This window comes from Marmota monax, unplaced genomic scaffold, assembly GCF_021218885.2.
Source record: "Marmota monax isolate L192 unplaced genomic scaffold, Marmota_monax_Labrador192_F-V1.1 WCK01_AAM20220418_F8-fsc00401, whole genome shotgun sequence".
NCBI classification, from domain to species: Eukaryota; Metazoa; Chordata; class Mammalia; order Rodentia; family Sciuridae; genus Marmota; species Marmota monax.
Genome location: NW_026692020.1, coordinates 278,186 through 293,337, shown reverse-complemented (window position 1 = coordinate 293,337; position 15,152 = coordinate 278,186). Strand labels below are relative to the sequence as shown.

Here is a 15,152-nt window from a genome sequence, read left to right as displayed (position 1 = left end):
TCTTGGTTGGTATCCATTGTCTTTCAGTGTTTGAAATACGTTGTTCCAGGATCCTCTCGCTTTCAGTGTCTGTGATGAAAAATCCGTTGTTAACCTTATTGGTTTACCACTGAATGTAATCTGCCTCCTTTCTCTTGTAGCTTTTAATATTTTCTCTTTGGTCTGTATATTGGATATCTTCATAACAATGTGTCTTGGCGTTGGTCTACTGTGATTTTGTATGCTCGGTGTCCTGTATGCATCTACAATTTGTACATCCATTTCCTTTTTTTATTTCTGGAAAGTTTTCTATAATTATTTCATTCAGCAGGTTGCTCATTCCCTTGATTTGAACCTCTATACCTTCCTCTATCCCGATGACTCTTAAGTTTGGTTTTTTTTATGTTATCCCATATCTCTTGGATGTTTTTCTCGTGATTTTTTTACCAGCCTTTCTGAGTTGGCTAGACTCTTTTAAAGATGATATATTTTGTCTCCGTTATCTGACGTTCTGGCTTCTACTTTCTACACTCTGTTAATGATACTCTCATTTGAGTTTTTAATTTGGTTTATAGTTTCCTTCATTTCTAGAATTATTGTTTGATTTTTTTATAATCTCTCTCTCTTGATAAAGATGCTTATTTGCTTCATTTATCTGTTTATGTAATTCATTTTCAATGTGTTCTCTCATTGTTTGAATTTGCTGTCTCATATCCTCTTTAAGATTCCATTCCATCTGTATAAGGTATTCCTTGAGTTCTTTATTTGACCATTTTTCTGATTCCTCTAGGTCCTCCTGAATATTTAGGCTGTCCTGCATTGTTTGTTCTCTTTTTCTTCCTTGCTTTTTCATGCTGCTCATGTTACTTCTTGTTCTGTTTGACTGCTGAGTTACTGTTTACTCCTATAAATTTATTTGATGCTTGGGAGGAAAGGTATTAGAAGGGAAGGGAAAAAGTCACTAAAGAGAATGAGAGTAAACAGGTAGAATTCAAGGAAGGGGGAATAAGGAAATTGAAAAGAAATGAAAAGACAAAAGAAAAAAATAGAAAAGAAAAAAATTTTAAAAAATAATCAAAAAAAAAAAAATAAAAAATAAAAAAATAATAAAAAAATCTTAAAAAAATAAAAAAAAAATTTAAAAAATATAATGATAAAGAAATGAAAATGAAAAAACCCAAATAATACTAAAAAAATTAATAAATGCAGTCTTAGAGTTTGATTAACTTCTCTTCCGGTAGGTGGAGCTGTGCCCACTGAGCCAAGCTTCTCCTCTCAATACGCGGGAACCAATCACTTTGCAACAGCTCCTCCTCCCAGACTGGCGGGTCTCCAATCCTGAGTGCCTAGGGCCTTTTCTTGTGTCTAGTCACTTCCCCACTTTTCCTCAAGCCAGGCCCTGTTCACGGGTGATGCTCACCACAGTACTGGCTACATGCCAGGTCTGCTGCTCCCGGGAGTCCTATTTTCTTGAACGACTGGGCACAGTCTCTCTGTTTGCCATTCCCTCAGACCCTAAGTTTGTGAAGTTTGGGGCTGAGAACCCTCAGCGTATTTTGCTTGCCCTCCGGTAGCCACGCCACCGGTAGCTAATGCAAGAGACCTCAGTTGTCAGCACTGGTGGGAACGGTAGCAGGGGTCCCACGCTGCGGTTCCCGCACCACTCCTGATTCCCTCCGTGTGACTATCATGCTCACGGGAGAGCTGGGAGGGGCCCTTAAGGTTTCCCCACTGTGTGGAGAGGGAAGGCTAGGGGGTTACACACCTGTCGCCGCCAGTTTTAATGAAGTTATCTCCTCCGCTGCATTCTGGTGACATCAGTTCTCTGCCATGGTGGTATCCCATGCAAATGGCGACAGTTCGTTCCCTTTGCCAGTGGACCAATGCAAGGGGTGGGTCCTGACTGGCTCTCCTAAGCCCCATCTCAATCCTGAGGCCACTGCCTATGAAGGCTCAGTTGGTATTAACCTCTGCAGGTTCAGAAGGGCCGACCAGTTGTTTCAGCAGGATCATTTAGCGCTGAGTCACAGCAGTTTGTCTGTGAGATGCAGGAGAATGGGAGCTTGAATTCAGTCTATCCAGGCTCTGTGTGTGTTCTGAGAGGCACAGACTGGTCGCCCCAGATCCACGTCAGCTCAGCATTGCCTAGTGATCCTGAGCAAACAGCATTTAGACAGTTTAAGACTCCCTATGCCAGCGAAGCTGAAGAGGTTAGAGACTTGATCTCTCTGCGCCCACCGCCATGTTCATGGATGTGACTCTCATATGGCAAATTCACAGTCAAACATTTCTTTACAAGTTACTCTTGTCTGGTCCTTTTCTGACCAGTGACTGCAGCGTGATCATGGACAGGGGATGGTGATGGTGGCCGGCCTGCCCCTGGCCACCCAGAGACAGACACAATAGTTGTGGCCACTGCTGCAGCCATCATCCTTGTCATCTTCACCACCATGATCTCCACCTCAATGTTTTGCAGCTCCAAGATCTAGGCCAGCATCTCTGTGGCGACACAGAAGGGGTCACACAAGGCCATGACTCTAGGGCTGCTGGTGGGCCAAGAAGAAGGCAGGCAGTGGGAGGACAATGATAGCCCATGGAAGGTAGAGAGAGCAGGCACTGCAGTGGGGTGCCAGACCTCCCAGGGCAGGAGACCCCCCTCCCTAGTCCACTGCTCCTCCTGCTCCTGTCTGCCTCCCACTGGACCTCCTCCTATTTCTCATTATTGATTGTCTTTGTATTCAGATTATTTCCCATTATTTATTGTCTTTGTATTCAGATGTTGATGGTTATGTCAGTTTTCCATTTCTTTATTTCTTTCTGAGTAAGGATTGGTCCAAATTATAATAGAAAACTCAGTTTATGCATACTCTTCTACTGTCTATAATCACTCTTGGTTTGGGCTATGTAATGAAATTTGAATGGTCTATAGTTGGTGTGAAAATTTTTATTATTTTTCCTTGCTTACATTTTGGACTGTTATCCTCAAATCTACCTGGTTTTCTATAATTCACAGGATCTGAAGGATCATCTCCAAACAATAAAGCTTCAGACTTCAGTCTAGACCAGGAAGAGAGCATGGAGTTAAGAAGAAAATCAAGAAATCTAATGGAGATAAACACACACACACACACACACACACATGCACACACATTTTTCACATTCTTTTAAATATGAAGCTTGGGTTTGTAGCTCAGTTGGTAGAGCTCTTGCCTACCATACTTAAAAAATAAAAAAGATATTGTATCCCTCTAGTATAAAAATTTTTAAATAAAATAAGTAAATATTTAGCACACCTGTTGCTGACAACATTTTTAAAAATTTTGTACTTTCCAACTGTGCATATTGTACACATTTTGGAAATATGCTTAGTAATGCTATGTGTGATTTTTCTGGAGGTTGATATCTTTGCTTGCAGTAGATTCTCTGTAAAAGAATGGGCAATTATGTGCCTATTTCAAAAGAATTATCCTGTATCCCTCCCAACAAAATTATATAGCTTTTATCTGCTATCTTAATTTTAGTTGTATTCTTTATGTTAACACATTTTGTATGATTGTATTTTATAGCTGTATTGAATCATATAGTATTAAATATTAGATATGATTTAATAGTGTTAATAAGTTTAAACTCATCTTAGTTACTTTTTTCTCAAAAAATTACTAACAGATTCTGATGTTCAGTTTAATTTCATTCCCTATTCAGATGCAGAAAGTGGGGCTCACGTGTAGAATGTGTTGTACCTTTTAACACCTCATGTATACATCCCATGTAACAGAAAAGGCAAAAGTAAAATAGCAATCCTAAAAAAAAAAATATGGCAGGAAAAAATAGTGGAAAATAGAGAAAATGTACAGAAATAAAACATTAACAAAAAACAGACATAAATAAAATGTGCCAAGAGAATGTGAATTTTCATGGTGGAAAAGATCACTAAATGACCCACTCAAAGGTTGAAAACAGAATAAAGCCAAAGATAAATTTTCATTGGCAATCTCTCTTTGGGACTTAAATCTACTTTCTAAATATAGTAATATTGATACTTGGGTATATCCAAAGTAAAATGTTCACAGATCAAAAGTATGACTTGTAATTGACTACAGCTTGTTGTTTAGAGATACACATCATATTTTCAATATTCTCAGGAAAGAGTATAGAAAATACACTTTTATTCCAATTAAATTTTAATGAGCATATATAAGAATGACACTTCCCCCAAAGACAAAGGAAGAATAGATTGGAATTGTGACCAACCACATAATTTTTTATTCTCTTGAACTAAGATCAATTGCCTTTATTTCTATTCAAATGAACATTATCATAATTTGTCTTCTTCATTATCACAGAGAAAAAAAGAGAAACTCAGTATCATATCCTCCAACATTTCTTATATAATGCCTTCTTGAATCTTATGAATGTATTTATTGTGCTCAAAGCCAGTTACCTAATATTTTCTAAGTTGTTCAATGAAGTAAGCCTGGATTTTTCCTTAAGCATATTCATTTTGATAGTGAAGTAACTTTGAGATTATTAATCATTCTGTTTACATAAAACAACTGAGCTTTAATTCATTTGCATATACTTATTACAAACATTTTCAAAATTACAGAGCAATTACGTGAATTACTGAAACAGTAAGACATTACTAATTTAGTTTAATATGACACAACTATGTCATTATTCATATATCACAAAATAGACATTAGTGTTTGAAATTATAATTAACTCCTAGTTGTAATAATGTATGTAGTTCTAAATATGTTTGATTATCTGAATTAATTCTATAACAATAATGATTTATCCTGCTATACTCAAGTTACTTACTATTATCATTCCTGGAAATAATAATGTTCAAAATTCTTTGGCAAGTAAATATTTAGAATACTCAACCTAGTAAAATCAAATAAGACATGAGAAGAGATATGTTGGGTTAATTCCATTTGTTTCAACTATTTCTCTCAAAGGGATATATAATAAAAAGCATTTGAGATTAAAATCTTTAGAAAAGATTAATTACTTTGCCTATGTTGGGGCTTTTAGAAGAAATAATGTAATATATATTTTAAAAAGTTTCCACGTGTGGAGTTTCTGTTGTTGATAACATATTTTTATAAATATTTTTAATTATAGATTGACACAACCATATTTTATTTATTTTATGTGTTGCTGAGTATTAAACCCAGCACGTCACATGTGTGACGCACTCTACCAAATAACTACAGTCCTAGCCCTTATTAATACATTTGTTAATATTGCTTCAAAAGTAATAGTTGTGACACTTTCTACATCTAATAACTCAAAATTGTCTGTATGCCTCAGCACCTCGGTAAATTTTTCCATACTTTTTAGGGGGTCTTTTTTATGTCTCTACTACATTTCAATATTGCATTACTATCAATTAAAATTGTCATATCTGAAATTTGAGTGGGGCTTCATAGTTTACCAAACATATCAAATGTTTAGAATGATCATTCCATGAATCCTCAGAAAAGTATATAATTCCTCATTCATTGCTAAGAAAATAAATCAGAATGAGAAGACTTAAGATGATTCTTAAGACAGCAGAAGATTCAAGACTTCAAAACAGACCTGATAATATTAATTTTAGTAAAATTTCTTTTACTATACAAGGTAAATTATTTACCTAGCCTTTTACAAGACTTGTTCATTTCTTGTCTCATACATGATACAAGGCAAACTGAACACTTGGGACTTGGAGGTTTTAGATCTCCTTTCTCTTCTTACAATACACTGGGGTAAATGAAACTTAATTTTACCCAAAACACTTCATTCTTGAACATGATCTCTCTCCATCAATCCTATTTTGCAATACATTAGAAAAGTTATTTTATCTTAAACGGTATCAAAACATTTTTTTTTCCATTTCCAGGTCTGGTTTGAGTTTCTTCCTGTAATTATGAACCTACCATGACTAAATTTTCCTGGTATCTGGACCACTATGTTTGATTCTAAAACCTTTGATGTTATTTATTTAACAATAATAACTAGTTTTGTTTTGCTTTAGAATTAATATAATACTAAGTATTAGTCAAACTATAAAACAAGAGATAAATTTGTTGGAAAAAAATCAATTGCTCTAATCACATTTAATCAAAGAGCTTCACAAAAGTAATAGTTACCCATCAAGTAGTAAATGTAGTTATATATGAATCACTACATTTTATGGTTCCGATAAGTAAGTATTACTAATGTAAATTTTTAGCTTGAAGAAGTAACTAATACTTGGTTATTCTGCAAGAAATTGTATGTAAGTCTCCAAACACATAATTAAACTTTAAAAATGATGTTATTGAGTTTATTTTAAGTTTAGGAAAGATTAGTGACTTACATGAGAAGATACATCTCAGTGGCATTAAATAGAAAAATATTCAAAAGAATGTTCTTCTGAGTCAAAACATCTGTAAAATAATCTTTCCTCTGTTTTTAGAAGTTATATGTGATTATTTTCAATTGTTTCAAATCTAATTTATAATTATTTATTTACACTAATCAGAATGAAATTTTTTATTTCATTTAACCCTACAAACTATTTAATGTAGCATTTCAAAATGTTCATCATTAGCTGAACAACAACAACAACAACAACAACAACAAAACACTACATAAATATTTGCAGTGAAATAGTTTAGGGGAAGGCTGTGATAATATATGTGGATTTACATTTATCAAAAAAATATGAATTTTAAGATTGAGGAAAAATTCCTTCAGCTTATTTATTTTCAATACATTGACATAGCTTTTCTTGAATTTCAATACCTTCTAGAATAGAAACTGATGCTGTATTAACATACCAAATTTATTCCACATGTTAAAAGTGCTTTGCCCTTAGATGATAATGCTCAGTATAATTAACTAAAAATATTAAAATATAAGTTTGAAGCATGCATTTGTGCTATAACTAGTGGGATCAAACAAGTACTATCAGTCATAAAATATGGTTATTTCAGTTCTCAATAATGTTCTCCTTTAAAACTATTTTTCTCCACAAGTGGTTAAAATAATGTTAGCTTTATCAATCATCTTTCACAAATTTTAAGCAAATTTTAGTAGATTGGTAATGATAAATAGTATGAATTTTCAGATATAATGAATTACCTCTGGCATTATCATGCACACTAAATTAATGCAGCATTGGTGGGCACTTATTGTTAGGAGTTAGAGTTATCATTCACCTCTTTTCCTTTATGACTTAAGGAAATGTAATGCAAATTCCATCTGTCAAATGAGAAATGGAATGCTTTTTCACTGTTAGCGAAAACTGAAATCCTTGTACTGGAAATTTGCAATGAATGCCAAGTGTTGTAAGAAATAGACTATTGAAACCCAGTTGCAAAAGAAGGAAAGCAGAGAGTTCATAGAACCTTTCTGTGCATTTGTGAAACTTTTTGTTCAGCTAGTTCTCTAAGAATAAAGCTCATGACAACTTGTCCATGTTGTTCCAGCAATCTCTCTTGAGCTGAATGTAAATGAGGCAGCCCTTAGTGCTCATTGTGCTGGAAGCCATCCAATTCCATCCAGAAAGCTCATTTTAGTGTAAAGCTGGCTCCCTTCATGTTTGTGTACAGAGAAACTGTGTCACTAGTGACCTTATTAAGCAACAGAATCTACCAAACTTTTATAGACTTTGCCTATCACTGGATATTCTATTTTATTGAACCAATAAATAATCTTAAATATGTATGTAATTTTTTTTCTATAAGAGAAGCCAATCTGTTATACACATAAAATTGAGGACAAAACAACTGCAGGATTGAAGGAATTTTAAAAATCTGGGTCATTGATGTTATCAAATTGCTGCCTGATTCCATAAAGAAACCCACATATCAACCTTGGGAGCACACTCCATACCTACTGTATGGTAGTAAGGAAACAAGGAAGGCAAATTTGGGAAATTGTGCTTTCACAGCTTATTGCCTTTCCTAAGATCCCAAAATGTCTCTGGTAATGAATTATAAGCTAATACACTATCTATTCAATTAAGGCAAATCAAGTTTGAATTTCTGTTTACCTGAAACTCCAAATATGTTAAATAAAAATAAATAAATATGGCTGGAAATACAAACCATGTCTCAATAATGATCTTAAATGTTAATGGCTTAAACTCACCAATTAAAAGACATAGGCTAGCAGACTGGATTAAAAAACAAAGATCCAACAATATTCTCCCTATAGGAGACTCATCTCATAAGAAAAGACATACACAGACTGAAGGTGAAAGGATAGAAAAAATCGTAATATGCACATCGACTGTGGAAGCAAGCAGGGGTTTCCATCCTTGTATCAAATAAAGTAGACTTCAAACAAAAGTTAATCAAAAGGAATAAATATGGACATTACATACTGCTCAAGGGAACCATATACCAATAAGACATAACAATCATAAATGTATATTATATGCCCCAAACAACGGTGCAGCTATGTTTATCAAACAAATTCTTCTCAAGTTCAAGAGTCAAATTGACCACAGCACAATAATCTTGGGTGATTTTAACAGACCTCTCTCACCACTGGACAGATCTTCAAAGCAAAATTTGAATAAAAAAAACTATAGAACTCAATAATAAAATCAATAACTTAGACTTAACTGACATATATAGAATATTTCAACCTGCATCAAGCGGATACACCTTTTTTCTCAGCAGCACATAGATCCTTCTCTAAAATAGACCATATAATATTCCACAAAGCAACTCTTAGCAAATACAAAAAAGTAGAGATACTACCATGCATTTTATCAGATTATAATGGAGTGAAATTGGAAATGAACTACAAAATAAAAAATAAAATTTTCACCATCACTTGGAGACTAAACAATATGCTACTGAAAGAACAATGGGTTACAGAAGACATCAAGAAAGAGATTAAAAAATTCTTGGGGATAAATGAGAACATAGACAAAACATATTGAAATCACTTGGACACTATGAAATCAATACTAAGAGGAAAATTAATTGCATGAAGTTAATTCCTTAAAAAAAGTCAACAAATAAATGACCTCACACTACATCTAAATCCCTAGAAAAAGAAAAACAAATCAGCAGCAAAAGCAGTAGAAGGCAAGAAATAATTAAAATTAGAGCTGAAATCAATGAAATCAAAACAAAAGAAGCAATTGAAAAATTGACAAAAAGTTAGTTTTTTTTAAAAAATAAATAAAATTGAAATACCCTTAGCTATGCTAATAAAGAGAAGAAGAGAGAAAACTCAAATTACTAGCACACATGATGAAAAAGATAATATCACAACAGACACTACAGAAATACAGAGGATAATTAGAAATTATTTTGAAAACTTATACTCCAATAAAATAGAAGACATTGAAGGCATGGGCAAATTTCTTCACTCATACAATTTACCCAGATTTAATCAGGAAGACATACACAACTTAAACAGACCAATATAAAGTGATAAAAAAGAACACACCATCAGAAGCTTACCAGTCAAGAAAAGCCTAGGATCAGATGTATACTCAGCCAAGTTCTACAAGACCTTTAAAGAAGGTCTGCAATTTATTTCAGGAAATAGAAAATGAGGCAGCAACTTCCAAACTCATTCTATGAAGCCAATATGACCCTGATCCCAAAACCAGGCAAAGACACATTAAAGAAAGAAAATTTCAGACCAATATCTCTAATGAACATAGATGCAAAAATTCTCAATAAAATTCTGGCAAATCAAATACAAAAACATATCAAAAAGATTGTGCACCATGATCAAATGGGATGCAGCCCATGGATGAAAGGTTGATTAAACATACAAAAATCAATAAATGTAATTCATCACATCAATAGACTCAAAGAAAAGAATCATATGATCACCTCAATAGATGCAGAAAAAGCATCTGACAAAATACAGCACCTTTACATGTTCAAAACACTAGGAAAACTAGGAATAACAGGAACATATCTCGACATCGTAAAAGCTATCTATGCTAAGCCTCAGGCCAACATCATTTTAAATAGAGAAAAATTAAAGGCATTTTCTCTAAAAACTGGAACAAGACAGGGATGCCCTCTTTCAATACTTCTATTCAACATAGTTCTTGAAACACTGGCCAGAGCAATTACACAGATGAAAGAATTAAAAGGATACACACAGGAAAGGAACAACTCAAACTGGCACTATTTGTTCATGATATAATTCTATACCTAGAAGATCCAAAAATCTCCACCAGAAAACTTCTAGAAATACTAAATGAATTCAGCTAAGTAGCAGAATTCAAAATCAACACTCATAAATCAAAGGGATTTCTGTATAACAGTGAAAAATCCTCTGAGAAAGAAATGAGGAAACTACCCCATTTACAATAACTTCAAAAAATAAGATACTTCGGAATCAACTTAACAACAAAAGAGGTGAAAGATCTATACAATGAAAACTACAGATCCCTAAAGAAAGAAATAAAAGAAGACCTTAGAAGATGGAAAGACCCTACCTTGCTCTTGTATAGGAAGAATTAATATTATCAAATGACTATACTACCAAAAGCACTATACAGATTCAATGCAATTCCAATCAAAATCCCAATGGCATTCCTCATAGAAACAGAAAAAGTAATCGTGAAATTAATCTGGAAAAATAAGGGACCCCAAAAAAGCTAAAGCAATCCTTAGCAAGAAAAGTGAAACATCACTATACCAGACATTAAACTATACTACAGAGCACTAGTAACAAAAACAGCATGGTATCAGCACCAAAACAGACTGGTAGACCAATGATACAGAATAGAGGACACAGAGACTAACCCCCCAAATTACAATTATCTTATATTAGACAAAGGTGCCAAAAACATGCACTGGAGAAAAGACAGCAGCAAATGGTGCTAGGAAAACTGGAAATCCATATGCAACAAAATGAAATTAAATCCCTATCTCTCACCTTACACAAAAGTCAACTCAAAGTGGATGAAGGACCTAGAAATTAAACCAGAGACTCAGTGTCTAATAGAAGAAAAAGAAGGCCCTAATCTTCATCATGTGGTATTAAGCCCCAACTTCCTTAATAAGACACCTATAGCACAAGAATTAAAATAAAGAATCAATAAATCGGATGGAATCAAACTAAAAAGTTTCTTCTCAGCAAAAGAAACAATCTGTGAGGTGATCAGAGAACCTACATACTGAGATCAAATTTTTATCCCCTCACACATAAGATAGAGCACTAATCTCTGGGGTATATAAAGAACTCAAAAAGCCTCAAAAAAAAAAAAAATCAACAAATGGGCCAAGGACCTGAAAAGACACTTCTAGAAGAGGATATAGAATCACTCAACAAATATTTGAAAAATTCTCATCATCTCTAGCAATTAGAGAAATGTAAATCAAAACTTGTCTAAGATATCATCTCACTCCATTCCGAATGGTAGCTATTATGAAGAAAAACAACAACAGTGTTGGCGAGGATGTAGGGGAAAAAGGCACACTCATACATTACTGGAGGGACTGCAAATTGGTGCAGCCAATATGGAAAGCAGTATGGAGATTCCTTGGAAATCTGGAAATGGAACCACCATTTGACCCAGCTATTCCTCTTCTCGGTCTATACTCAAAGGACTTAAAAACAGCATCCTACAGGGACACAGGCACAACAGTGTTTATAGCAGCACAATTCACAATATCTGAACTACAGAGCCAATCTAGATGCTCTTCAGTGGATGAGTGGATAAAAGAAATGTGTCATGTATACACAATGGAATTTTACTCATCAATAAAAGAGAATAAAATCATGGCGATTGCAGGTAAATGGATGGCACTGGAGAACATAATGCTAAGTGAAGTTAGCAAACCCCAAAACAACAAATGCTGAATGTTCTCTCTGATATAAGGAGGCTAACTGATAGAGGGGTTGGGATGGGAAACATGGGAGGAATAGATGAAATCTAGATAGGGCAGAGGGGTGGGAGGGAAAAGAAGGCTCAGGGGACTAGCAAGGATGTTGGAATATGATAGACATCATTATACAAAGTAAATATATGAAGACACCAATTGGTGTCAACATACTTTATATACAACCAGAGATATGAAAAAATGTGCTGTATATGTGTCATAAGAATTATAATGCATTCTTCTGTCATTTATTTTTTTAAATCAATTTAAAAAAAACACTGGCAAAAAATAAAAAGAAAATGCAAAAAATAAAAAAGAAAGAAAGAAAGAAAGAAATGAGAGAGTATATGCTAAAAACCAAAACCAAAACTAACAATAAAACCCCAGAATGCTTCCAGTAATCATATTGTGGAAGTATTGCAATTTTATTCTTTGACTGATATATATTATGGGACAAAAGAAATGAGCATTTATGAGACATGAAAATTAAATTATTCCCTCTATGCTTCCAAACCAGAGTTATCAATATGGAAGAAACAGTATTCAAAAAATAAAGATGATAAATAGAAGCTCTACTCTCAATTAAGTATCAATATACACATGGAAGTATAAAGTTCATAAGCATGTATGTATATACACACATAAAATATATACACACATATAAAGACATGATATATATGTAAAATATATACATATATACACACATATAAAGATATAATAAGTAAATACTTATATATACACATATTAAAGTATATCCTCAAATCCTCCCATCCCCCTCCAGTCCCTCCCAGGTCCAGTGGAACTGAGGGGTCCCTGAGTGCTGACAGAAGGATGCAGTAGTCACTGTGACCCAGCATGCCTGGTGCAGTCAGCCAATGACTGCACCTCCTAGCAACCCTGGTGAGTGGTGCTGGTAGGTGGGTGAGAGGCCATAGGTCAGATTTGCCACTCCCCCAGTAGACCCATGCTCCACTTCCAGTGGCTGAGGAAGTGAGTGTTGCATTTGTTAAAAATAATGTCTCTGGGCATTGGTCCCTAGATCCTCCCTCATACCATGGCAGGTGAACTGGTGCTTGTCTTCTATCTTCCTCTGATGCGGCTGGGACAGTAAGCTCCTTGCTTGCCTGCACAGGGTGAGTCAGAGTGCTGTCCGTCCACCTGTCTGTGACATGGGCAGATTTCTGGAGAGTGACCAGGATGCAATATTTCTCTTTTGCTAACTACAATAAAATTAAATATGTGTATTTACATAATCTAATACAGAAGAGTATTTTAAAGCCACAATTAAATTTCAAACTTTTTAATAAAATATATTTCTTCTGAAACACATCAAATTTTATCTCTTGTTATTTTTATCCCATAGATTTCTTGTGTGCTAGATAAGCATTATGAACTTTCGTAGATTATTTTCACTTATATCTCTTTTGCTAGTATATGCAAACAATTAATGCTAAGGTTTTATTTACATTGAAGCTAATTATATCTGATCAATATATTAGTTTTCTTTAGGGATGCACTCAAGTAATTTTAAGTGATACAGAAAATTAAACTCACACTGCCCTTGACATAACACTTTCTCTTCTGTTATTTAGTAAAAATGGATCACAAAACTGTTAAATTTGTGCTGTTCTGCTGACAGTGAAACTTACTGAATGCCTTTATGCTATCAAGTGCAAGTTAAAAGAGTAGAGCTAAAGAAATTTATTTGTTGTGTGTGAAATGTGAGCTTTTTAGAAAGTGAATTGGCTAAAAGCAATTTAATGAGGTACCTTCTAAATTGAGGTGATATGAGAAAAGAGAAGGCTTTGTAGTGTCGCAGTCTGGCTGAGCAAAATAACCAGGAGGTGATAAGCAACTTGAAGGTTGAAGCAGGAACTGCTTTATTGAGGAGGAACTCAGTGGGAACTGAGCAGGAACTCAAGGCAGCGGGCACCCAAGGTAGCAGGCACCACTTTATTGCGGAACAGCAGAGGTATATATACCTAACTGATTACACACAGCTTGACTCAATTAGCATTATCTAGATACAGCAGTCAGCCAATAAGGAGTCCTTACCATCTTAATGGCTCCGTGGCCTTGCCTCACAAACCACTCCTTCTGGCAAACTGCCAGGTGCCATCTTGACTTGATTTGTGGTCCGAAACATTGTAGAAGTTGTGAGAAAGCAATTTAGATGTTCCTGATGATGTCTAAGAGGCCTGGGTGCCTAGAAGCAATCTAAATCTGAAACTACTTCAAGGATATTGAATAGGAACACTGTGTCGTGTTCCATTTTTGTATTTATCTTTGCTTGTTGATCTGCAATCACTCTTAAGACATTAATTATTTATTGTACTATTCCATTTAAAGAATCAAGGAATGAAGACATAAATCTCCAAAGACCAAAGTGATGTCCCTGAACAGGAAGTTTCTCTATGTGTCCTGTATCCATGACTACTTTTTAATTTTTCATTATATTTCAACTATAATTGGAAAAACTCTCATATTACTTTCAGGTCTATATTCATGTAAGTTTTGACTTATCTCTTGAATGTCCCAACTTCAAGAGATAAGTCAAAACTAATAAAAATAATTTATTATTTACCAAAGACATATTTAGCATAACCTTCTATGATAAATATGTCTTTGGTAAATAATAAATTAAAACACCTCATCATATATAAAGCCATAAATAACTTTATGCATTATTTATTATTTACTACCAGTAAGACATCTGTTAACAGTTTACACACATTATCTAATTTAACTCCTATGGTTCCTAATAGGCTCCATTTAAAGATGCTCAAAGATCACTGACTTTTCCAAGTTTTGAAATATTAATGGATAAAATGGGCATTTTAACTCAGTTCTTCTCAGGCTGAAAATCATATGAATTATTGTTTAAAATATTAAATACAAAATCATAACTGTGTGAAAAATTTAATGAGCCAATTTTTAATTTTACATTGAACTGGCTTTATGTAGAAAAGGCTAATGTAAGAAAAGGTAATGAGAGATTTGACTGCAAAATTATTTTAAATGACTTCACAAAAAAGAATCCATAAATTGCAGATAAAATTAGTATTATATCTATCAAATAGTAAAAATTTACATGAAAAAGTGATATTATCAATTGAAAAAAAAATAATGTTTGTACAATTAGGAAGAGACAGGGCACATACCTTACTAAATAAGAAATACAGAGGCAGCATTAACATATAAGAATGCAGAAATACATACTAACTAATAGGTAAAAATTTTTAGGTGAAAAAATCAATCATTTTAGAATTTAGAGATGGGCAATATTTATGAAAAAAATCTAAAAATATTTGTAAAAGAAAAAATTGCTTT

At 33.9% G+C, this 15,152-nt stretch overlaps 1 protein-coding gene across 6 annotated transcripts in view; it reads right to left on the bottom strand.

Annotated features, from left to right (window-relative positions):
- The window catches only part of LOC124097413 (eyes absent homolog 2-like), a 66,417-nt gene that overhangs the window by 34,273 nt on the left and 16,992 nt on the right, over nt 1-15,152 (bottom strand). For 4 of the 6 annotated variants that reach the window (XM_058582063.1, XM_058582066.1, XM_058582058.1 and 1 more), the window contains one exon: nt 12,876-13,042. The exons of the other annotated variants lie outside the window; for them this stretch is intronic. In XM_058582063.1, the coding sequence (XP_058438046.1) occupies nt 12,876-12,878 (3 nt within the window). In that variant the 5' untranslated portion in view covers nt 12,879-13,042. The remainder of the gene's footprint in view (nt 1-12,875; nt 13,043-15,152) is intronic. 6 annotated transcript variants of the gene reach the window in all.